The sequence below is a fragment of the Bubalus bubalis genome, chromosome 14, assembly GCF_019923935.1.
Source record: "Bubalus bubalis isolate 160015118507 breed Murrah chromosome 14, NDDB_SH_1, whole genome shotgun sequence".
Taxonomy (NCBI): domain Eukaryota; kingdom Metazoa; phylum Chordata; class Mammalia; order Artiodactyla; family Bovidae; genus Bubalus; species Bubalus bubalis.
Genome location: NC_059170.1, coordinates 56,013,388 through 56,039,076, shown reverse-complemented (window position 1 = coordinate 56,039,076; position 25,689 = coordinate 56,013,388). Strand labels below are relative to the sequence as shown.

At 42.5% G+C, this 25,689-nt stretch overlaps 1 protein-coding gene and 1 long non-coding RNA gene across 5 annotated transcripts in view; one reads left to right on the top strand and one right to left on the bottom strand.

Moving 5' to 3' along the window:
- The first annotated feature begins 423 nt into the window (after positions 1-423).
- Positions 424-25,689, top strand: part of OPTN (optineurin) — a 41,108-nt gene continuing 15,842 nt past the window's right edge. Inside the window, exons 1-7 of one of the 4 annotated variants that reach the window (XM_025264391.3) lie at positions 424-630; positions 4,413-4,503; positions 7,089-7,265; positions 9,006-9,208; positions 12,860-13,042; positions 15,292-15,365; positions 17,200-17,334. In XM_025264391.3, coding sequence (XP_025120176.1) covers positions 7,100-7,265; positions 9,006-9,208; positions 12,860-13,042; positions 15,292-15,365; positions 17,200-17,334 — 761 coding nt within the window. In that variant the 5' untranslated portion in view covers positions 424-630; positions 4,413-4,503; positions 7,089-7,099. Of the gene's footprint in view, positions 631-889; positions 1,061-4,412; positions 4,504-7,088; positions 7,266-9,005; positions 9,209-12,859; positions 13,043-15,291; positions 15,366-17,199; positions 17,335-25,689 lie in introns of those variants that run through there. The other 3 variants (XM_025264390.3, XM_025264392.3, XM_025264389.3) reach the window with 3 other exon arrangements.
- On the bottom strand, positions 6,758-12,916 carry LOC123329253. The gene is made up of 3 exons (XR_006544628.2): positions 12,778-12,916; positions 9,266-9,374; positions 6,758-7,031 (listed from the first exon to the last, which is right to left on the bottom strand). It is a non-coding gene; the product is annotated as an uncharacterized LOC123329253 (long non-coding RNA).

Here is a 25,689-nt window from a genome sequence, read left to right as displayed (position 1 = left end):
TTAAAAGTCTGTTTCAAGGGCAAAATCGGGTGGAAAGCAGTGCGTGCTCAATTAACTGTATCTAAATGTAAGCCCTTTAACAAGAGACTGAGGGTTCATCTCCCTCTTTCTGTGGGATGCAGCGACCCCCTGTGGCTCGACTTCTAAAAGGACTTTCTTCGACGACGACCGATTGCTCACACTTCATTTACTTAATAGTTTGCTTTAATTAACCCCGTCCTTGGCCGTCACACTAACACCTTGGCGCAGTCCGCATTAACCCGGCTCGGGGCCTTGACCATGAGCGAGCTTGGGGATTGGAAGGATGTGGGCTGGTGGAGGAAAAAGGAGGGGCGGAGCGCTGGGGCGGGGCCTACGGGGTTGGCCTACCGAAGGGCGGGGCCTGAGGGGCAGGGCCTGATGGGCGGGGCCTGGGAAATTCCCGGGTGGAGATGAGTAGGCTGGCGCGGCGGTCAGCTGAGCAGCGCTGGGCGGGGTCGCGAGGCCGCAAATCAACCTAAAGCTCCCCAACCCCCGCCGCTGCCCCGGCGGGTCTCCTGCTTGGCGTCCGCCTCTGGGTCCAGAGCCCTCTCCCAGCGGGCATCATGCCGAGGAAGCAGTGACCCGAGGGAGGCCGGAGCCCGGGCGCCGGTGAGCTAGGGCGGGGGGCGGGCAGGGTCTCCCTTTCCGCCCTGGAAGCTGTTCCGAAGCCCCCTTCCCTGCGACCCGGAGCCGGTAGGGACATGGGTGGCGAGGGGTGGGGCGTCTCCTCCAGTGGGACGGCGGCGCTCGCTAGGAGGTTTTCCAGGCCCTGGCGATCTTGACCTGGTGCCAAAGGGCAGCAGAGGCGTCCATCCCAAAGCGCCCTTCCCCCTTTTTTACCCGCCAGGCTGGCCGCAGGTGACTTCCTCTGTAGGTCATGAAGGTGGTTTAAGGGTGACATCCTTCCGCAGATTGGGGATGATTATACAGCCGGTTCCTCATTATAAGAGAAGGGGTTAAGGACACACCTTCGAGAGACGTAAAAACTAGCTCCACGAGAAGACCCAGTACACTGAAGAGCCAGTGGCCGCTCTCTAAGGTGATGGGATTACTGAACAGCTGAAAGGAATCTTCATAAACCGTTGTGTCTGGGGGAGCTTGTGTGTGTGTTTGTGTGTGTAGGTATAGATACATACGTAGAGAATATGAGTATTTGCTGAGGCGAGAACCCCAGAGGGGTTGTTTCTGTTGTGTAAGCAGTAGGCAGTAAGCATCTCTAAGAGAAAATGTAACAAAGGTTCCAGCTGGGTTCCTTCCTCCTCCAGGAAAACTGTTGTTGGAAATTATGTGCCACAGAACTGCGTAAGGATGAAGTGGGAAACCGAAACTTTGAACATCAAAAGCCTAGGATCGATCTGGTTAAGCAAGCGTCACTATTAGCAATGGGTTTCCCTGGTGGCTCCGTGGTAAAGAATCCTCCTGCAATGCAGGAGATGCAGGTTTCTGGAGAAGGAAATGGTAACCCACTCCAGTATCCTTGCCTGGGAAATCCTAAACAATTATTAACAGAAGAACCTTTCATGCTTGCTCCTTGACTGAAGGAGAGAAGAGCAAGGGGGCCCTGGCCACCTCCCCCCGCTCCAAGATAGGCCCAGTTTGGAAAGGACTGGCCAGGTGTAGTATTTTTTTTCTTTTTTGGTAACTGACCACAAGTTGCATATTATGCTGTGGACTCTGACTAAACACCAAAAAAAACAAAATCAGACTGTATTTTTGAAAGGAACTGGTCATTGTTTTACCTTCCCATGCGATCCCCCACCTTAGGTAGAGGCACAGGTGTCTTCTCTTCTCCCAGCCTCACTCTTTCTGAATTTTATAAAGACTTGGAGTGTTTGGTATGTTCTTTGGAATTTATGGAATAGTAAAATCAAAGGAAAAGAGGGAAATTAAACTGTGTTTTGAAAATAAGATCTGTTTCACTCAGAAAAAATATTAAGTTTTCTTTTTCATTTTGACATATGTATATATGGGTTGAGTGATGAAATATGTGTTATGAAATGACGCCCAGATACCTTTGTAGTGATGTTTTTAAAATAGTAGTAATTTTCAAAATAAGTTTAGTTCAAGAATCTGGAAATGAGTGCCATTGAAAAACTGTAGGAAAAACTCGTAATACTAGTTATGTTGGATTTGTTGCCTACTGAGCAGAAAGTGTTTTACAAGTGTAAGGCTTTTACCTCATAACTTGATAGTTTCATTTGATTTCAACAAATGTTTACTGAGAGCCTGCTCTCGGTGTGCCAGTCTCTAGGAACAATAAACACCTTGACTTAGGTTTGATGGGAAAGTTGACCGGCATGGGATAATATAGTACTTTGCATAAAAGAACCAAGCTACTGAAATACATAAAGCACTACTGGGTACTCAGAGGAAAGTGTAGGTCTTTTTACATAAGACAGCTATTTGAGCTGGACGTTAAACTGTCCAGTAGACGTTTGCCAGGGTAACAGCAAGTCTAGGCATCTTGAGGAAGGATAGAAAAGCAAAAGAAGGCCAGGAACTGTGAACTCTTTAATGTGCCCCAGGCATGAGTGGTGTTGGTGACAGGAGATGGTACTGGTGGGTAAGTGGGGGCCAGACTCTGAAAAGCCGTGTTTGTTTTGCTCTGGAGCTGGAGCTCTGTCTGTATGGGAAGGGTGAAAGTAGGAGGATACTCTTGTGTTGGGGAAGAAACCATGGAGATACTGGGGCTGCAATGGAAAGAGCTGAGTCAGACAATGGAGGAAGCTATGTAAATTGATTCAGCATCTATTTGTTGAACCCCCATATGTTTCTGGGAATGTTCTAGGTGCTAGAGACAATGCAGTGAACAGAATAGACAAAAGCCCTTTCCTCTATGGAGGACAATATTGCTGTAGGCCAGATAAGACAAGAGGACCTGACCTAAGCTGGTAGAGATTGAGAGGAAGTGGGAGTGACAGGACTGGGTGACCCATTAGATTCGCGGGAAGAGGAAATAGGAGTCATCAAGTGTAGCTCCTGCCCTGGGAGATGAGGCTAAGTCTTTTTCCATTTTCTCTATGTCCAAAAGTCAGACTGCCATTTCTGGCATAAAAGGTAAGGCCTCTTTTGCCCCGTAATAGGATATGTACTTTGAGTTCTTTTTCCAGGATTGTCATGAATTTTGTTGGTGCAATCTTGGAATGTTACTCAATCCCCTTGAAAAGCCAAGCCAGAATCTGCCAATAGCCAACTATTCTCTACGGTCAGGAAATAGGTTTTCACTGTTTAAAACTAATTTTTGCGTGTGAGAGGTGAACCTGGGAGTACTTAGCAAATTCAGAGAATCAGCCACACCAGGGTAAGGGCATGGGTTTATTCTGTATTATTCTTGCTAGTCCAAAGTCCAGTGGGTGGAAGTCAGTATAAGGCAGATTTTTGTTGGATACAAAATGACTTTCTGGCAGTCACAGCCATCCTGGAATAGAATGGGCAGTTGCCTGCTAAGGTCATGTGCCTATTTTTTCTGTCGTTGAAGTCATTCAAGCCTGGTCTATATGCCCATCTGCCATGGAAACCAGCAGGACATTCTTGCATCAAAGAAGAAGTTGGGCAGGGCCATTTTTAAGACCGACTCAGGAATGCAATTCAAGCTCATGCCTACAAAGCCAAGTCACTGCTATAATTACTTGACCTCTGGAATTAAGAAGGATTATTATAATCAGGAATTCAAATAGCAAATCTGGCAATAAAATCTAGAGATTTTGCTTTTGATTGCCACCTTCCAGGTAGTTCCCATTCTTCCTCATTGGTGAAATCTTAACATATCCATGCTTAATTATTAATTCACCCTTCTGCCTAGAAATGATGCATTTCTGATTCAGATTGGTTGGGTTTTTATGAGAAATTCAGTTACTAAACAGGCAGAACCTTGCAGTAAATGGCTTAGGTCCAGTTTCCATTACCTTTGAGGATGTTTGTGTGTAAGGATTTAAGGATTTAATCCTATCTGCATTTTCTCAATTGAAAATAGTTCAAGGGGATGCTAAACATTTAGAGAATTCAGCTTTCTCTATCTGGCATTATACAAGTAGACATCACACATATACACTGTATTGTGATAGCTTGTAATGATGGCCCCTCAAATATTTAAAATCATAAAATGCACTTTGAGTCACCAAAAATCAATTAAATTGCTTTTAGCAAAAGTTTGGTTACAGTATTTATATGCTTATGTTTGGCATTTATGCTAACTTCTTATTGCTATGATGTTTAAATAACCAAATACTTTTTTTCTAGCAATGCTGCATAACAAAGAATTCACTATAATTGGGACAGGCATTTGTATTAGTGAGAGAGGGCAGCATGACCATGAGGGTACTGGGATATATGTGTAGGACAGTGGGAACTAGACCGTGATCTTGATAGAACCTTAAAAATACTTTTTACAGCTCTTTTGAGCCAAAAGCAACCATAATGATCATTGTTTGCAAGACAAGTCAGTAAACCATCGCAGGAGGTCTTCTCAAGGTCACACATCTGGTTAGTGTCTTCCAGTTTATTTTTGTATTGTCTCCCTTATTATAACTCTGTTTTTTGTTTTGTTTTGTTTTTTTTCCTCATGCTCTATTAAAACCTGGGCAACCAGAAAGTTGGTAAGCAGAACTGGTTTTAATTGTTATGGTTGTATCTCAAGTCTTGGTGGAGATATAACAAAAAGTCAAGGATGAAAAGTATCTAAAGGAACCGTACCTCTTCCCCTCCCCTTCCCTCCTCTCTCCTCCCTTCTCTTCATGCATCCCCTCCCCTCATCTTTCCCTCTGCTTTAGGTACTTTTTTTTAATCTGTTAAATGTTTCCTTTTACTTTTGAAAAGTATAGTCTAATCCTTGAAAATTTTGAGGAAATTTAATATTGACAAGTGAATAAAACATGTTACAAGGATTTTGCCTTTGTCAGGTATTTAGAATTCTCTGCAAAATAGATAGGAGCACCTTTTATTTAGTAAAAACCCATTTTTATGAAATTTCAGCTCCAGCATAGTTCTGTGAAAAAGTGAGTTTTATGGAAAGCCAGAAACTGGCTTTTTCCAAATTATTATCATCCAAATTATTTTATGCAAAATAACCCAAATAATTTTATTGGGGAAAACAAAAGCAGTCTCTTCTGGTCACCTCATGCCAAGAAACAGCACACTTCGGCAGTGTACCTCTTTCTTAATAATCAGGATATGTAAAACACAGCTGCTTTCAAAAGACTTAGCATGCTTTATCCATGTTTAACACTTCATAGAATCGCCATCCTCATTAAAGAATTCCAAGGATGCCTTTCCTGTGCTGGCTGCTCTAGAGAAGTCAGCAGGCCATGAGCGCCAGGGCCCGCTCTCCCCTCAGCAGTGGCACCGTCTCTAATCCTACAGGTATCTTGCACTGTCTCTAATCCTATAGGTGCCTTTAGACCGAGAGCAGATCAGCAGGCTCTCAGTTCTGGGAGGGCTCCAGAGAGCCCAGGAATTGCCTCCTGCCAGAGTGGGGAAGAAGCAGTGCTCTGCCCTCCGAGGGTTTGTTGCATTCACGTACAAGTACTAATAGCTGGTACTTTCCCCAGCTTCTCCCCTCACACATTGAGGAACTTAACAAAAACCATAACCAAAGTGTCCCTGGTAGTCTCTTAGAGAAACAGTCATTTGTACTTGGCCCTCCTGCCAGCAGTGCCAGGTTCCTTTGGCACGTGTGGGAGCTATTTACAGGGATGTGGTTCTTGGGACACAGTGACAATGTAAGTTAGTAGTAAGTAACCTGTTTGTAAGCAATTCATTGCTAAGAAGTAGGAAGAAAAAGGCTTCTGGAAGCCTTAGTTATTTGTTTAAGATTGCTGGTAGTGCAGGATGGATGGATGAAGTAGAATCTGAACTTTGGGTAAGTTGAATGGGGCAGCCTTCCAGCCTCATCTAGAGCACACACCCAGAGGTTATGATACAGTGCTAGATGAGAAAGCACTTCTCTCCCCTCAGCTTCCAGTGACTCTGCAGTGCCTCATGAAAAGACGAATCATCATCTTTGTGAAATGTGGAAATGAAAACATTTGCCCACGGTCTTTGATTTCTGTGCTTGCTGAGGTGTGGTAGGCCATACAGAAATACAGTTGGGATATACCCATCTATCTTATTTATGGGAAGGGCATACACACTCCAGTAGTCTTGCCTGGAGAATCGCATGGACAGAGGAGCCTGGCAGGCTACTGTCCCTGGGGTCGCAGAGAGTCGGACACGACTGAGCAACTAACCCTGCATTTTATTTGTGGCCACAGTGACCCCTTTACGAATTATATGCTTAAAATAGTCTCAGAATATGCAACAACTAAGCAAGATTTTCTTAGTCTTTTTAGCGTGATTTGCAAAAGTAAACTATGAAAGCCTAGATATTCAGTAGTACCTTCATTGTATGACAGGGCTGGGTTTTAGAATCATCCTTAATGCTCGATTGTGCCTTTCATTAAGTGACCTTGGATGAGCTCCGTGAATTCAGCTCTGTCACCCAGAAAATACCCATCTAGTTGAGTTTTAGTGAGGATTAGACCTTGACACTCTGGTGTGATGATTGAGCACATAGTAATTATCTGAAATATGTTAGTTCTCCCCTTCCTCTTAGCCAAAAATATGAGAAATAAAATATGGAGATTCTGTAACAGTTGATTATTGAGATATAATTCACATACCATACAGTTCACCCAAAATACGGAGATTTGAGCTTAAAACATTTTTCTGGGAAAAAATCAACTTCATAATACTTTGCCCACATCTACAAATACATACACAGAAACCCTCTTGAACGCTTTATATTAGAATTTCTTACCATCTTGATATTATTCCCATCTCTTCCTCCTCCATCATCCACCTCCTCACTGTACCCCTTTATATATTCTTATGCACAGACATGTACATACAGACTGAAGCAAGGATGTTTCTTTCTTGTTTGAACGGAAGAATCAAGGTTGCTCAAAATGTAATGGGAAAGAAAGTCAGCCTCTTCTAGAATACTTCTTAGGACTTGCACATGGGTTTGTGGACTCCTGGGGACCCAATGCAGAGGGAGATGGTTATATTTTCAGTTTGTGATTTTTCTATAGGAACTGCTACCATGTCCCACCAACCACTTAGCTGCCTGACTGAGAAGGGGGACAGCCCCAGTGAAACCACAGGAAATGGACCCCCCCATCTGGCTCACCCAAACCTGGACACGTTCACCCCACATGAGCTGCTGCAGCAGATGAGAGAGCTTCTAATCGAGAACCATCAGCTGAAAGGTATGCAAAACCTAACCTCATGTTTCTCCATTCACCCTCGGCCTTTGGGAACACAGTCCTTTGGTAATAGCTTGTAGGTGAATCCCTTTCTCTGCACCTGGTTCCCTGGGGAGAGATAGAGCACAGGACTAGCTCTTCAGTTCAGTTCAGTTCAGTTCAGTTGCTCAGTCGTGTATGACTCTTTGCAACCCCATGAATCACAGCACGCCAGGCCTCCCTGTCCATCACCAACTCCCAGAGTTCACTCAGACTCACGTCCATCGAGTCAGTGATGCCATCGAGCCATCTCATCCTCTGTCATCCCCTTCTCCTCCTGCCCCCAATCCCTCCCAGCATCAGAGTCTCTTCCAATGAGTCAACTCTTCACATGAGGTGGCCAAAGTACTGGAGTTTCAGCTTTAGCATCATTCCTTCCAAAGAAATCCCAGGGCTGATCTCCTTCAGAATGGACTGGTTGGATCTCCTTGCAGTCCAAGGGACTCTCAAGAATCTTCTCCAACACCACAGTTCAAGACCATCAGTTCTTCGGCGCTCAGCCTTCTTCACAGTCCAACTCTCACATCCATATATGACCACAGGAAAAACCATAACCTTGACTAGATGGACCTTTGTTGGCAAAGTAATGTCTCTGCTTTTGAATATGCTATCTAGGTTGGTCATAACTTTCCTTCCAAGGAGTAAGTGTCTTTTAATTTCATGGCTGCAGTCGCCATCTGCAGTGATTTTGGAGCCCAAACAAATAAAGTCTGACACTGTTTCCCTATCTATTTCCCATGAAGTGATGGGACTGGATGCCATGATCTTCATTTTCTGAATGTTGAGCTTTAAGCCAACTTTTTCACTCTTCACTTTCACTTTCATCAAGAGGCTCTTTAGTTCCTCTTCACTTTCTGCATAAGGGTGGCGTCATCTGCATATCTGAGGTTATTGATATTTCTTTGGGCAGTCTTGATTCCAGCTTGTGTTTCTTCCAGTCCAGCGTTTCTCAGGACCAGCTCTTAGTAAGACTAAAACTGCTTCCCAGGTGGCTCAGTGGTAAAGAATCCGCCTGCCAATGCAGGAGACGTGGGTTTGATCCCCAGGTCAGAATGATCCCCTGGAGAAGGGAATGGCAACCCACTCCAGTATTCTTGCCTGGAGAATCCCATGGATAGAGAAGCCTGGCAGGCTATAGTCCTTTGAGTTGCAAAAGAGTTGGACATGACTTAGTGACTAAACAACAGCAAGGCTAAAGCTATTCCTATTGTTTACTTTTGGATACAGGTAAGAATAAAATTATGTATTTCTGGGAAATGGCAGAATGACATTTAGCCCTAAATTTAAAAGGAAAAATAAAAAGGCTGCTATTATTACAGAGTTAGTCCTAAATATTACCTTAAGAGAAAGGATTCTAATATCTCCAGCCATGGCTTTTGGCAGAACCAGTGTTGGAATCCAGGAGTATGGACCTCAGTCTAGCTAGTTATTAATAGACATTTTGTTAAAATAAATCAATAAAATCAATTTTATATTCTTGAGACTCTTGAGGGCAGTCAGTGACATTAGACCTCCTAGTCCTGTTTGAAAGCAGAAACTACTCATTTTGCTATGTAGTCTTTCCAGCTGACCCTGGAGCCCAGGCCAACCCTGATATTTTGAGGTTCAGAGCTATGTGGTGAGGTGATCTATGGGGAGGTTCACTTCATGACCCCAAGTTCCGTCCCCTGGTGTTTTAACACTCTCCCTCTGAACCCCATGCAGAAGCCATGAAGCTAAATAATCAAGCTATGAAAGGGCGATTTGAGGAGCTTTCAGCTTGGACAGAGAAGCAGAAGGAAGAACGCCTTTATTTTGAGACTCAGAGCAAAGAAGCCAAAGAGCGCTTAATGGCACTGAGCCTTGAAAATGAAAAACTGAAGCAAGAACTCGGAACACTAACAGGGAAAACTGAAAGGGCATTCGAGGTGAGTGGATTGATCAGTTGTAATTTTATTATGTTCATATTTGCAGTGGGATCTTACCTGTCTAGACTTCGAGATCAAAACTCACAGTTCCGGCTAGATGCTTGCATTATCTTGAAAGAAGAGTGATGAGAAGATTGGTTGCAATTTTAAGGGTCGTGTGTAATCTCTGGTGAAGAAAAGAAATGGGTCAAACTTTGACCTTATTGATTACAGTCAAAAGAGTGTTATGGTTATAAATCAATATTTTGTATTCATTATACATAGTACAGAAAGACCTCTGCCTGGAACCATTCAAATGTTGGTCTTTAGTCCTTGATATAGAATTACATTTTTAAAATCTGTCTCTCAGAATTTTCACTTATTGACCTTGTCCTTTCTCTCCATCTACAATAGATTCCTTACTTTGTGTTTTACATTTACTTTTGAAAAATGGTTTGACAAATATTATTGTGTGATATGAGGCTGTAAGGTTGCCATGTTTCCACTAACTCAAAGAACCTGAGAAATGTGCTTTGATAACCTTGAGAACGGGTATCAGAGATGTGAATGAAAAGTCCTGTAGGTTTTCCAGAAAGGTCCCAATATTGGAAGAAGTTGAGATCGGAAGCTGGAGCTCTGAACAGCTTCTTTCAGTGTAGAAGATCCGTTGAAGCAAACTATAGGCAGGACTCAGAAATGAGTCCTTGGGACAAAGAGACACTGAGGATTCTTCAAAACCCTAGGTCATCAGTTTTTTTCTCCACAAGCTGTGCCTCCCAGGCCCCCACTTGCCCCTCCCACCTCTCTTTTAATTTTTGTTTCATGGACCACTTGAGGTGTTTATTTGTAATTTAGCCTCTCATCTTCCTGATTTACTGAGGCTCTCAAGACCTCTCACTCACTCACTCACGCCGACCTGTCTTTGCTGCTGCTTCTGCAGACACCCCTCCCCCACCCCCTCAAGCCATTCGGGTTGCCCCTGTGTTCTGTGAGGCACAGGGAAGGGAGCAGGGAGTTTCCACTGAGATCTGCCCTTCAATCCTCAGGGTGAGGCTGAGGTATGACTGATTCTGTCTTGATTTCACTCAATTACAGACCTGGTGGCTCAGAGGGTAAAGCATCTGCCTGCAATACAGGAGACCAGGGTTCCATCCCTGGGTCGGGAAGATGCCCTGGAGAAGGCAATGGCACCCCACTCCAGTACTCTTGCCTGGAAAATCCCATGGACGGCGGAGCCTGGTAGGCTGCAGTCCATGGGGTCGATAAGAGTCGGACACGACTGAGCGACTTCACTTTCACTTTTCACTTTCATGCATTGGAGGAGGAAATGGCAACCCACTCCAGTGTTCTTGCCTGGAGAATCCCAGGGATGGGGGAGCCTGGTAGGCTGCCGTCTATGGGGTCGCACAGAGTTGGACATGACTGAAGTGACTTAGCAGTAGCCGGTACTCTTGCCTGGAAAATCCCATGGACAGAGAAACCTGGTAGGCTATATAGTCCATGCTGTCGCAAAGAGTCGGAAATGACTGATCAACTTCACTTTTCACAGACATCATGGTGACCCCGAAAGAATCCTTTTTTTTTTTTTTTTTTCATTTATTTGTAATTGAAGGATAATTGCTTTACAATATTGTATTAGTTTCTGGCATACATCAGTATGAATCAGCCATAGGTTTGTGCGGTGGTAAGTCACCGACTCGATGGCCATGAGTTTGAGCAAGCTCCAGGAGTTGGTGATGGACAGGGAAGCCTGATGTGCTGCAGTCCATGGGGTCGAAAAGAGTCGGACACGACTGAGCGACTGAATTGAACTGAAGTCACTTCAGTCCTGTCCGACTCTTTGCAACCCCATGCACTGTAAGCTCATCTATCTGGCCAGGCTCCATGGAATTCTCCACCCAAGAATACTAGAGTGGGTTGCCATTCCCTTCTCCAGGGGATCTTCCTGATCCCTGATTGATTCATGGGAATCAAATACGGGTCTCCTGCATTGCAGGCAGATTCTTTACTGTCTGAGCCACCAGGGAAGCCCAAGGATAAAGAAGAGATCCACACAATTGGAAAAAAGAAAATTAACCTGACTTCTGAGACTCAAGAGTCATGGCCTTATATCCCTGGTCCTCAGACACTTGTTTAAAACTCTATTTCCTTCCTTTGTGGAAAGATGGTTTTTAGAAGTCCATTCCACTCAGTGTCCTCAGGAAGGTCAAGAGGGTGGATGTGAAGGTTTCTTACAGGGCATGGTCTTTCCCTTCCTTGCTTGCTTCCTGGTTCCAGCTAGGCAGTACCTTTCCTTTTTTTTTCATTTTTATGCCTTTAAATGTATATTTCTGTGGTCTGAATCATTAGCAGGAGAGATTGCACAAGCTTTGAACTTTTCCTTGCAGACCTAACTCTTCAGTTTTATGAGTTGCTTTTTCCTAAAGCCTGTGAGAGTTTCCTAGAAGGGGATGGTCCAGATGAAGGCAGAGCGTGATTCCACTGGTGTGAGGGGCACTTCCATGTGCCAATTACTACCTAGCCCTCACTCTCTTAACACTTGACAGACTAGCTGGTTTATGGTTTATACACATGCCTTTCTGATAATTTTTTGGTTCTACTATGAGCCTTTGGGCCTGTTTACCATTCCTTATGAAATCTGTCAGAGGGTGTTTGTGTGTGTGTGGGGGGGGGGGGGGCGGTGGGTGAATTTTCAATGTTGCAGTCCTCTGGTAATCTCAAGTATATGTATTTCTGGTGGTGCCATGTCCGTAAGAACCGTGAGGGAAGAAATCAGGAGGCCAAGAAGGTCACAGCTGGATGAGACCACAGAGACCACATGGTACCAAGTCTTTCTGATCCAAGAAAACTGAGGCCAAGACATTTAGGGAATCTGCTCAAGGCAACACATGCTCTGATTAGCAGAGTGCAGACTAGAGTCTGTTCTCCCTTCTCCCAAGTAAAAACAACACATGTCAGCAGGCTCTTTCTTTTATGACTTTGTCATATGTGGTAATTGCAACAGGATGAACACAACAGGTACTCGACATTAGTTTATCAAGGGAAGCCCATTAATGTTTATAGAGGCCAAAATTAATTTTCCACGCTTGGTACCAGCCTCTGAATTTTCAGTTTTCTTCTTTCTCAACAGATTTACCTTTAGCAACCTTAAAGCACCAGCATAGAATATTGTAACAACCAACCTACATGCCTGGGAGGACTCTGGACCTTTCATTGTGTTTTGCCATCACCGTACTGTCACGCCCTTCATGCTTTGGCTTCTAAGGAGAAATGACAAGTATGAGGAGAGAGGGGGTGGAAGGAGAAAAAGGAAAAAAGCAAGAGGTTGAGTTGTGGCAGTTCTTTATCCTTATTTTTTGGGATTTGGGGCTGCAGTTTACTAGTCAACCATTGCCAGAGTCTGGTTGGTTATTTTCATGATAATCAGATTATTTCTTTCAGCATGTTGAGGAAACGTTCCTTGTTTGAGTTTATTTTAACTTCCTATTATTTGCACACAACAAAGTAAATTTTTCCATTTTAAATGGTATGTCAAAATAAATTGCCGAGGAAAAACGAGAATTCCCTACTGTAAAGCACAGCTGTCTTACCAGTAGGTGTAGAGCCACGCGAGTCTGATGGCTGAGTCCTCGGCTTGATTCATTCATTCACTTTGCTCCGCATTGTTTCCAGGACATCACTGGGGACCCCAAGGTCCCCAAGGCAGAAGTGGAACAAGAAGTGGAACAGCTGAAGACCCAGGTGGCACGCCTCCAAGCTGAAAAGGCAGATCTGCTGGGCATCGTGTCTGAATTGCAACTCAAGCTGAACTCAAGCGGCTCCTCCGAAGATTCCTTTGTTGAAATCAGGATGGCTGTAAGTGTATTGGTTTTGGTTTTGTCTTAAGCAAGTTACAAAACCTCAGCTGGACAACTGCTAGAAATATCACCGCTTCCTTTCAACACGGGAAAGCCAAACAGTGGGGAAATTTCAGCGTAGTCAGCATAAATATAAAACATCATGCTTGTGGCTATCACAGCTGAAATGGAAAATACTGATTACCCTTTATGACTGAAGAGATAGTCCTTTTTTCCCCCCAGTACATTCTGAATAATTTAGCTGACCTAAAATTAAAAAAAAAAAAAAAAAAAAAGGTATAAACTTGTTCAGCCCAGGTTCCAAAGCTGTGTTCAGCATTTCACTTAGGTAAGCAGAATCATGATCAGATGCAGTAAAATCAAAAGGCTTGCCACTTACTAATCTTAGAACCCTCTTTTCAGACAAAGTCTTATGAGGAACGTGGGTATATTAAAAATAAGAAGTGGAGAAAAGCAAGAGCAGAGGTGCTCTGGTTGTAGCCCCAGGGAATACCCGGCTTCTCCCTCCCCTCCAACAGCAGCTGCTAGGGAAGCGCCGAGAACAGATTCTGAAGCCAGCGTTGTCTGACTGGCTTTTATGTCCAGCCCCAAATGAAGCAAGCTGGGCGTGGCAGCACAGGCTGGCCTGTTCTGATGGGAAGCATGTATCAGCGGGTAGCTGGTGTGTGGGCAGTCCTGCTAGAAGGGAAACCTCCTTCTTTGCTACTAGAAAAAAAAATGGAATACAGATTGAGGGAGACAAGCACAGGAAAGTCCAGTCCTTCACTGTACAGTTGGTCCAGCTTTGTCAGAGCACACGTCTGATACAGGAAGAGAGCTTAACTGTGTCTCTAGAAGAGAAAACCCTACATGTAGACAAATGGCGGTGAGGCGGGGTGAAGTGTACCTTACAAAAAGCTCAACTACTGGATATGTCTGAAATACCAGAGCATGACTCTCTTTACTTTCTCATTTATTTGCTGCACTAAAGATGAACAGAAGTGAAAAATGGCTGTTAATAACCCTGCCACCCATGCCTCTCAGAAATTTTAGATGAATAGGGGCTGAAGTCAAGAGAAAATACTAATCAGGAAGTACCCTGTGTCGGAGCACTCATTCTGCACACAAGCAAAGATTATGAAAACGTTGATCAAAGAGCTTTCACCTTCTGCAAATAACTGATAAAATTCAGGAAGTCCAAGGAGCGTATCAGAAGTTTCCAAATGAGGCTTCTTTCTTTGGGGTGCATGCTTACCATAATGTTCTCCCTCACTGATGAGTGACAGTTACTTCTAGTGTAAACATGTTTTTCTTGCCTTGCTCCTATGAACAGAAAAACACTGCCCAAGACTTAGGAACAGTGTGCGCATACAGAATTATCTAAAACCACCCCTGTATTTTTCCACTAGCTCACTGGACTAGAAATGTCTTGCAAATCGTTGAAGTGGTCTTAGCCCCCACTGCTCCCTAAGTGGCCCCAAAAGCAGATGAACTTCAAATGGGAGCCAGCCTTTTGCTCTGTGAGCCTTGCCCACAGAAGACAGCCTTCTCTCCAAAGTGGCTTCAGCAAGCTAGCATTTTGCATTTTATTTTTTTTATTTTTTAAGATTTATTCGTTTATTTCTGGCTGCTCTGGGTCTTTGTGGTTGTGCACGGGTTTTCTCTAGTTGCAGTGAGTGGGAGCTATTCTCATTGCCGTGGCTTCTCTTGTTGAGGATCATAAGCTGTAGGTGCACAAGCTCAGGGCTTGTGGTACTTGTGCCCAGTTGCTCTGCAACATGTGGAATTTTTCCGGACCAGGGATTGAACCCATGTCCTGCCCTGGCAGGTAGATTCTTAACCACTAGACCACCAGGGAAGTCCCACATTTTGCATTTTGAAGGAGTGTGTGGGAAAAGTATGTGGAATTGTCATTAGCTGTGTGTGACCTTAACTTGTAGAGAAGGGAACTGCCAACAAGAGAGAGAGAGAGGAGATAAGCTTTCCTGTATGTGGGGTCAGGATGACTGTGCTGAATGAGAGGAGCCCGGCCTTCTCGTCTTCGTCTGGATATTTATAATCCTGACTGGGCATGCAGGTTGAGGGAAGGATAAACTTAAACCATTCCATTTGAGTGGCTGAACTGAAGCATCTCACATTTCTGTGTTTGGTAGATTCCTTGGGTTATGTGTCATCCAAATTCTTGATCTTTCGCCTTTTTTCTCTTTTGCTGGAGAATTTGTCTTACCGGCATGCTATGTTAAACCTCTCTTATTTCTGCTTTTACAGGAGGGTGAAGCAGCTGTGGCAGCAAAAGAAATCAAGACAAGTCCTGGGCCCACAAGAACTGATTCCGTTGACACGTACGTGAAGACAGAGTCGGGCTGTCAGACAGGCACGCTGGGCAGTCTTGTCACTTTGGGCTCACCCTTGAGAGGCCAAACATGGTGGGCTGAAAAAGCCACTTACTGATTTACACTGGGGCCTTTCCAGAATGTTCAGTTTGAATGCTATTCGTATTTACTGTTGCAGCCCACTGGTAGAGAATAAAACTATGTTTGGTGCCTTGGTAGGCTGACTAACCCCTCACCACTCTGTGGAGAGGTGTTTCATCTCCATCAGGTGAGAAGTGAAAACGAGCTTTTTCTCAGCTAAGAGACCCATGTTTCCTAATGTGTTTATGAGTGCAGTCTGCCCCGGACCAGGCTACCCCACTGATAAGGGCCATGTTTCCTTTTTCTCTTCCCTCTTCATTCCCAAATACAAGGCAAAGTGACTAATATAGGATAGTCTTCCATCACAATGACTGTTGTTGCTCTGGGTGATTGCAGTTTTTTTGAAAGTGCCAAGATATCTTACCTGGGGAGTCTTCAGTGGACTTGTGCCTAGTAGACAGCCATCTTAAATTGTAGGGGGACCTTACGGAGGCGATGGCAGGGGATCTGGGCACCTGAGTCTCTTACAAGGAGCTGTGACCTAGAATGTACTATTAGCTCATCCCCTGTAAGCAGGTTACTACTGTATGAATCTGCTTAAGAAGATTTACCTGAAATTTCCCTAAGCATCTCTTCCTTCAGAGACTTTTAATATCTTTTTTCTATAATTTGATGAATAGACTTATAAAATTTTTTTTTTTCCGTCAGTTATGCTGCCAAGCCGTTGTATAAGGCAAAAAATCAGGATTAGATTTCTTTCACCAAACAGGGCAGTTGGCAGAAATGAAAGTTACTCCCTTTTTTAGTTAGAAATAACTATCCCTGCCCCCCGTATTGCCTTTTTAATATCAGAAGACTTTCCTGAAAGTGGTGGGAAGGAAGAAAGCTGTGTTTGAAATTTCTAAGCCACTTCCTCCCCATGTATAGCTGTGTGAATACTACTTCTTCTTTTAAACCACACAGCTGTGTTTTAATAACAGCTTCTTTACCTTGTTTGAAAGTATTTTAAGGAGTCAGAGATTGATCTCCGGGGTTGGAGTTTGAGCTTTGGTGATGGGATCTGGGATTGAATCCTGAATCCTGGCTCTTTGTTAGATGTGTGAACGTGGGTAGGTTACTGAAGGCATAGCTGCTATTACCATCAGCGTAGCTTTCCAGAATGTTTAGTTACTGCAGTGATGGCCGTGGTTTTCTTCATCATTGACTGCCTCTTGATTTAATCTGAGTTTGAAGTCAAGAAATATATTCGACATACCAACAGGGCCTACATTTCTGTGCTCTAGTTATTAGAAACCAAAAACAAAAATGCTTTTTCTTCTCCTGACTTGAGAATATGGTGTTCTCTGTCAAGCTGGAGAAAGACCAGTGGTCTGCATGTCACCACAGGCAGCACATGTGTGACTGTGGTCTTCTTGGAGATGAGTCCTCCAGGAAAGTAGGGCTCCGAAACCGGGGCTCCCTCTGCTCCACTGCCTCTGTGGGTCCTGGGGTCTGGTGCCGTGGACACTGTGACCACGTGGAGGGAGTGAGCATGTGCGGAGTAAGGTGAGCCTACTCATCAGCCTCACTCCTTCCCCGGACAGCGTGGAGGACCCAGACGCTGGTTGTCACCAGGCCAGCTGTGTTTGGTCTGTAAATGAGAATTAACTGGAGAATGTTCTGGAAAGCTGTTCTTTTTAACTAGTTCCAGTAATATCCTTAGACTCCGACATGTTCATATTCTCTTGAAACCTTTTAACCTTTCTGCTGTCCTCATGTGTAGGAGCAAATCTGCAGAAGGTACCAGGAATTATGTGGAGTTTGAGGAATTAACTGTGAGCCAGCTCCTGCATTGTCTAAGGGAAGGAAACCAGAAGGTGGAGAGACTTGAAGTTGCCCTCAAGGAAGCCAAAGAAAGGTAATAAGGAAGGAAATAAGCAAAGAAAATAAGCAACATGGAAAATGCATACATTGCTTTTTAAATGGCTTTCAGTTCAGTTCAGTCGCTCAATCGTGTCTGACTCTTTGCAACCCTTGAACCGCAGCACACCAGGCCTCCCTGTCCATCCCAACTCCCAGAGTTTATCCAAACTCATGTCTATTGAGTCGGTGATGCCATCCAACCATCTCATCCTCTGTCGTCCCCTTCTCCTCCTGCCCCCAATCCCTCCCAGCATCAGGGTCTTTTCAAATGAGTCAGCTCTTCACATCAGGTGGCCAAAGTATTGGAGTTTCAGCTTCAACATCAGTTCTTCCAGTGAACACCCAGGACACATCTCCTTTAGGATGGACTGGTTGGATCTCCTTGCAGTCCAAGGGACTCTCAAGGGTCTTCTCCAACACCACGGTTCAAAAGCATCAATTCTTCGATGCTCAGCTTTCTTCACAGTCCAACTCTCACATTCATACATGACTACTGGAAAAACCATAGCCTTGACTATGCGGACCTTTGTTGGCAAAGTAATATCTCTGCTTTTTAATATGCTGTCTAGGTTGGTCACAACTTTCCTTCCAAGGAGTAAGCGTCTTTTAATTTCATGGCTGCTATCACTATCTGCAGTGATTTTGGAGCCCCCCAAAAAATAAAGTCTGATACTGTTTCCACTGTTTCCCCATCTATTTGCCATGAAGTGATGGGCCTGGATCCCATGATCTTAGTTTTCTGAATGTTGAGTTTTAAGCCAACTTTTTCACTCCTCTTTCACTTTCATCAAGAGGCTCTTTAGTTCCTCTTCACTTTCTTCCATAAGGGTGGTGTCATCTGCATATCTGAGGTTATTGATATTTCTCCCGACAATCGTGATTCTAGCTGTGCTTCCTCCAGCCCAGCGTTCCTCATGATGTACTCTGCATATAAGTTAAATAAGCTTTATTGAAATATAATTAAGATGCCATAAAATTCATCCATTTAAAGTGTACGTTTTATTTTTTTTTTTAGAATAGTCACAGAGTTATGTAGTCTTTACCACATTATAATTTTAGAACATTTTTCCCCCAAATAAGTCCCTTATTAGCACTCATTCCTCTTTCCTCCTGGTAATCTACTTTTCTGTCTCCATAGACTTACCTTTTCTGGACTCTCATACAAATCAAATCATGTAACATGTGGTCTTTTGTGACTGGCTTATTTTATTTAGCATACTGTTTTCAAAGTTCATGGTGTGGCATGTGTCAATCTTCATTCCTTTTTGTTGCTGAATAATATTCCATGGTGTGACTAGACAACATTTTGTTTATCTGTTCATCATTTGATGAACATTTGGGTTGTTTCCACTTTTTTCCTATTATGAATAATACTTGCTCTCTACATTCATGCACAGTTTTATGTGTGGACATAGTTTTTTAATTTGCTGGGTATATACCTAGGAGTTAAATTGTTGGGTCATGGGGTTACTCTCTGTCTAATATTGTAAAAAACAACCAAGCTGTTTTCCACAGTGGCTGCACCATTTTCCATTCTCACCAGCATCCACACCAACACTTGCAGTTTGACTTTTTGATTATGGCCATCCTGGTGGACGTCAAGTGGTATCTCATTGTGACTTTGATTCTGTTTCCCCAGTGACGAATATGCATGTTGGCCATATGTGTATCTTCTTCTTTGCCCATTAAAAAGTTTAGATTGTCTTTTAATTATTGAATGACATGAGGTATATGATTTGTAAATACTCTCTCCCATTCTGTGAATAATCTTTCCATTTCTTTGATGGTATCATTTGTAGCACAAAATTCTTTTTTATTTTGCTCTAATCCAATTTATCTGTTTGGTTTTTGGGTCACTTCTGCTTTTGGCATTGTAGCTAAGAAACCACCGCCTAACCCACAAAGATTCACTCCTGTGTTTTCTCCTAATTGTTTTATTATAGTTTTAGCTCTTACATTTAAGTCTCTATGTTGAGAGTGCATTTTTGTGCATGGTGTAAGGTGAAGGTCCAACTTCATTCTTGTGTATGTGGATACCTATTTGTCCTGACACCATTTGTTGAAAAGATAATTTTTTTCTCACTGACACCCCTGGTGTAAATCAGTTGACCATAAACAAATGTAAAGATTAATTCCTAAATGCTCAGTTTTGTTCAGTTGATCTAAGTGTCTGTCCTAATGGCGATACTACACTGTCTTAATTAGTTTTGTAGTAAAATTTGAAATTCTGAAATGTAGGTCTGCCAATTTTGTTCTTCTTTTAAAAAGATTGTTTTGGTGGGTCCCTTGTTTTTCTTATATAACTCTTAGAATAAGTTTGTTATTTTTAAGCTGGGATTTTGTTAGGAATTGCATTGAATCTGGAGATCAATTTGGGGAACATTGCCATCTTAACAATATGAAGTCTTCTGATCCATGAACACAGGTTTCTTTCCATTTCCTTAGGTCATCCTTAATTTCTTCCAATGATGTGTTATAGTTTTCAGCATATAGGTCTTAACAGTTCTTTTTCAAAATTAATTTCTATGTATTCCAGTCTTTTTGGTGCTATAATACATGAAATTATTTTCTTGATTTGATTTTTGGATTTTTCATTGTTAGTGTTCAGTTGCTAGGTCATGTCCGACTCTTTGCAACCCCATGAACTGCAGCATGCCAGGTGCCTCTGTCCTTCACTATCTCCCTGAGTTTGCACAAACTCATGTCCATTGAGTCAGTGATGCCATCCAACCATCTCATCTTCAGTCACCCCCTTCTCCTCTTGCTCTCAAACTTTCCCAGCATCAGGGTCTTTTCCAAAGTATCAACTCTGCACACCAGGTGGCCAAAGTACTAAAGCCTCAGCATCAGTCCTTCCAGTGAATATTCAGGGTTGATTTCCTTTAGGATTGACTGGTTTGGTATCCTTGCTGTCTCATTGTTAGTGTAGAGAAATATAACTGATTTTTGTATATTGATCTTGTAGCCTGCAACCTTGCTGAATTCACTTATTAGCACTACTCATTTTTTTTAGTGAATTGCTTAGTATTTTCTTTATACAAGACCATGTCATTTGCAAAGAAATAGTATTACTTCTTCCTTACCAACCACTATTCCTTTTATTTATTTTTTGCTTCCATGATTGCCCAGTACAATATTAAATAAAAGTAGAGATAGTAGATATCCTTGTCTTGTTCCTGATCTTGGGGGGAATGCTTTCAGTCTTTCACCACTAAATTGGTGATATTAGCTTTGTTTTTTATAGATGCTTTTGTCAAGTTGAAACACTCTTTTCTATTCCTGGTTGCAGTGTTTATCATGAAAAGGTTTTACATTTTGTTAAATGCTTCTGCTGAGTCTATGAAGATGATTGTGTGTGTTTTTTTAAACCTCTATTAATGTATCATATTGATTTTTCTGATGTTAAACTAACTTTTCATTCCTGGATAAATCACACTTGGTCATGATATATGATCTGCTTTATATTGCTGGCTTGGATTGCTAGTCTTCTTAGTAAAGATTTTTGCATGTGTATTCCTAAGGGGTGTTGGTCTGTAGTTTTCTTGTGATGACTTTGTCTGATTCTGGTATGAGAGAAATACTGACCTCATAGAATGTGACATACTCACACACACTTTGAGATAAAATTTATTTACCTTATAGAGTTGTGAAGTCAGTGAATTTCTATGTGTGAATGAACTTCTTAGAAATGCAGAGTGCTCATTTGAATCAGTTCTAATGAGGTGGATGCAACTGGAGCCTATTATACAGAGTGAAGTAAGCCAGAAAGAAAAACACCAATACAGTATACTAACGCATATATATGGAATTTAGAAAGATGGTAACAATAACCCTGTGTACGAGACAGCAAAAGAGACACTAATGTATAGAACAGTCTTATGGACTCTGTGAGAGAGGGAGAGGGTGGGAAGATTTGGGAGAATGGCATTGAAACATGTAAAATATCATGTATGAAACGAGTCGCCAGTCCAGGTTCGATGCACGATACTGGATGCTTGGGGCTGGTGCACTGGGACGACCCAGAGGGATGGAATGGGGAGGGAGGAGGGAGGAGGGTTCAGGATGGGGAACACATGTATACCTGTGGCGGATTCATTTTGATATTTGGCAAAACTAATACAATTATGTAAAGTTTAAAAATAAAATAAAATTAAAAAAAAAAAAAAGAAATGCAGAGTGCTAAACCACATAAGACAAGGGGGCATAATGGAACAGTTTTAGGGTTCCAGTGATTGCAACATTTAATCATAAATAGTCCATGGGGTCGCTACAAGTCCGACACAACTGAGTGACTTCACTTTCACTTTCCACTTTTCTGCATCGGAGAAGGAAATGGCAAGCCACTTCAGTGTTCTTGCCTGGAGAATCCCAGGAACAGGGGAGCCTGGTGGGCTGCCGTCTATGGGGTCGCACAGAGTCGGACACAACTGAAGCGACTTAGCAGCAGCAGCAGCAGTATACTGTATATAGCATATACTAAAGTATACATAAATATAATATACATACATAATTCTCTCAGACATTATAAATGTTTCATTAATCTTAAAACTATAGCGCTTTCTAACTGAAGCAGTTGAAAAAGTTAAGTATAAGAAAATCTGTTCTTAAAATATGAAACAAAAGTTATTTATTCAGAATGAGGGTTATCTGAAAGAAATCAGTGTTTTTCCAATGACTTATTTGATAGTCAGTTCTTTTCAAAGGTGAAAAGGAATGATGGCTATGAATTGTAGGTCTTTACCCCATATCCTGCTGCTGCTGCTGCTGCTAAGTCGCTTCAGTCGCGTCCGACTCTGTGTGACCCCAGAGACAGCAGCCACCAGGCTTCCCCATCCCTGGGATTCTCCAGGCAAGAACACTGGAGTGGATTGTCATTTCCTTCTCCAATGCATGAAAGTGAAAAGTGAAAGTGAAGTCGTTCAGTCGTTCCCAACTCCTAGCGACCCCATGGACTGCAGCCTACCAGGCTCCTCTGTCCATGGATTTTCCAGGCAAGAGTACTGGAGTGGGGTGCCATTGCCTTCTCTGACCCCATATCCTACCACTGTTTTAATAGAAAAGTTCAGAGGTTAATTTCCAGGAGACTAATACTATATATTCTAATTGAGTAAAACATTTGTCCTGCCTTTTTGATAAGTCCCCAAACTGAGTAATGATGCACAGAAAAATAAATAAGTGAAAGCATTCATTTGACACCTCAGTTGTTACAGGTACAGCTGATTTTTTAAAAGGAAGATGTTTTGCATTGGAAAAAGACCTTTAATAGTGATGAATAATCAGTGTGTTTCTGTTTTATTGGCACATTTACCCTCCTGAGTTCTGTACAGCATTCGAAGAAGTCAAGTTTAGCTGGTAATTCATCCTTCCTCAGACAACATGATTAGCTTTAATAATAAAAGTATAAACTTAGGAATTTTCTGATTATACATCCTGATCTTTTATGTGATCTAGTATATAATTCCTACTTTCAAAATAATGATAGCTCTCTGTCTGGAGGTGTAACTTTTCAGATTGTAGATAGGAAGTCAGGCCTGCCTTTGAGATGGCTGTTTCCCTCTCTTACCCTTTCTCAATAACATTAAATTTCCACTTTGTGAGTCAGACTTCTCACAGTTTTTAACACCTGGTAAGTCAGTGATTGGTTGCCAGGGCCAGTGTTCTCCATGTCTATGTTAGGACAACCTCCTGGCTAAGGTCAGACTGAAACCAAGAAATAAAATCACTGATATATCACCTGACTTGATTTACTATGCAGGATATGATGAAAAGACATTACAAGACCTAACATGTCTTTTTCTCAAATGCATAAAGTCAGTCTTCAACTGTTTTCATTAGTCATGAGAAATAAGAGAAGTTGAAAAATTTTAGGTGATAGGTGGGGAGAGGGGATAGTAGATGTGTTTTTCTTTCACTGTTTGCCAGGATTCATATTTTGTGTAATTGTGTCTTCTGAACAAACATAAACTGATAGCCAGGAAGGAGAGGGAAATTGTAAATGAAGTATGGCCCAAGATCACAAGAGAGGGAAGGAAAAAGTCAGCCCAAGATGAAAATTTGCCCTAGAAAATTAAGTTGAAATTCACATGTGGGTTGGAAGCCTGCATCATATGTGAGTGGTACGATGAAGGCCCATCCTTTCACCCTGCACCAACCAGCTCTGGAGACGGTGCCTGTGCACCAATTAGGTTTGGCAGTTTGCAACAGATACCAATGTTGTTTATTTTGTATCATCATTAAGTTCTTTTTAAAAAATCAGTTTTGCATTCATATACTTTAAAGAATTGGTTGCTCCACAGGCTTTTTATGGAAAGATAGTAGTAGTTCTTTGGCTAACCATACCCCCCACCCCCCACCCACACTTCCTTCTCCTGCTTCTCAACCACTTATAACATATTTATTGATCATTTTTTTAGCTTTTGGCTACACCCCACAGTACATGGGACCTTAGTTCCCCAACCAGGGATCGATTCCATGCCCCCTGCATTGAAAGGCAGAGTCTTAACCACTGGACCACCAGGGAAGTCCTGGCTTACAACTTATTTAGCTGGTTCTTTTGATACTTACTCCCATAAATCAAGATTAAATCACTACTCAAAAAAAATTTTCCTGTATCTTAGACATAATCTATTGAACTCCCAACTATGAAGGATGAGAATTTAACTGCTTTTGACTCCCACCACTGTCACCACACCCACTTCTGGACCCTTATTCCCATCCCACGCTACACCACCCTACTCCAAAACTGATTATATTGACATTTAGTTAGATCACTACTCGGTGTTTATTATTATTCTTATGCAAACATATGCATGCATGCGTGCAGACACACACAGTTCTCTGTTGAGCTCTGCTCTATGCCTTGACCACTTTTCCCTTCTAATACTATAAAAAACAAAAACAAAAAACTCTATGTAGAATTACATTTAAAAATTTGCTTAGTTTCACCATACTCTTCCCCAGTGAGGAAATCTCAGTGACATGCAAACATGTTAGTAGTCTAATAGTTTCCTCTTCTTGAGAGTCGGCCTGGTTGCTGTCTGGGTCCTGTTCTACTGCAGTTACCTTGGGATCTCCCTTTGGCCACTTGTGGAATTCCTTCAGCTCTGCTCTTTTGGATCACCTGTTCTGTGTATCCAGTGTTCTTACTCACTGCTGCTGCTGCTGCTAAGTCACTTCAGTCATGTCCAACTCTGTGCAACCCCATAGATGGCAGCCCACCAGGCTCCCCCATCCGTGGGATTCCAGGCAAGAACACTGGAGTGGCTTGCTATTTCCTTCTCCAATGTATGGAACTTAAAAGTGAAAATGAAGTCGCTCAGTCGTGTCCAAATTTTAGCGATCCCATGGACTGCAGCCCACCAGGGTCCTCCGTCCATGGGATTTTCCAGGCAAGAGTACTGGAGTGGGGTGCCATTGCCTTCTCCATCTTACTCACTAAATATCTTTAAATATCTCCACTAACTTACTAAGAAAGAATATATGGGGAGGATATTTTCTGAAATCTGCATATGTGAAGATCTCTCTTTCTACCTTTTTACTTAACAGATAGTTTTGCTAGATACAGAATTCTATTGATATATTGGATATAATTTTCCCACCAAATTTTGAAAGCATTAGTACTTCATTGTCTTCTGGCTCCTGGTGTTAAGGCTAAGAAATTCATTGCTATTTTGATTCTTGATCTTTTGGCATAAAACTTTCTTTTGTTTGTCCTCTCCCCCAAAGGTTCTTTGCTCCATCCCAAGTTTTCTGACATCTCACGTGTGCTTTGGTGAGGGGCCTGTTTTCATCCATTTCTTCTGGACACTCTTGGCCTCATTCATTCTTCAGTTCTTGAAAAATGATCTTGACTTAATTACCCTCAGTTTTCTCTATTCTCTCATTCTAGCAATAACTATTATTTTGAATTGGACTCCTGAACCAGTCCTCTCATTTTCTTAACTTGGTGTTCCTCTTTGCAATTTGTCTCTCTTTCCTTATCTCTTTCTTCCTCCCCCTGCCTCCTCACCCTTCGCTCTCACTGTCTTTTTCTGCTTTCTGACACATCTGACCAACTTTCATCTTCTGTTTTTTGCTGGGCAGGGGTGGAGGGAGGGTGCAGTTCCTTTGAATGTTCTTCTTCCATTCTTCTTTCAAAGTCATTTTAGTGGCATTCAGGGTGGGAGAAAAATTGCATGCATACATTTAATCTACCATCTTTAATCACAAGTTTCTTTTTATTCCATTTGTATTGAGATGGTTTTCATATGATTTTGATTCAGTATAAGAATGTTGCTATATTTGTTTTAGGACCTCATAAACTGAGATGGATCTTCTTATAACAAGCATAAGGATTCCCTCTCTGCTGAAT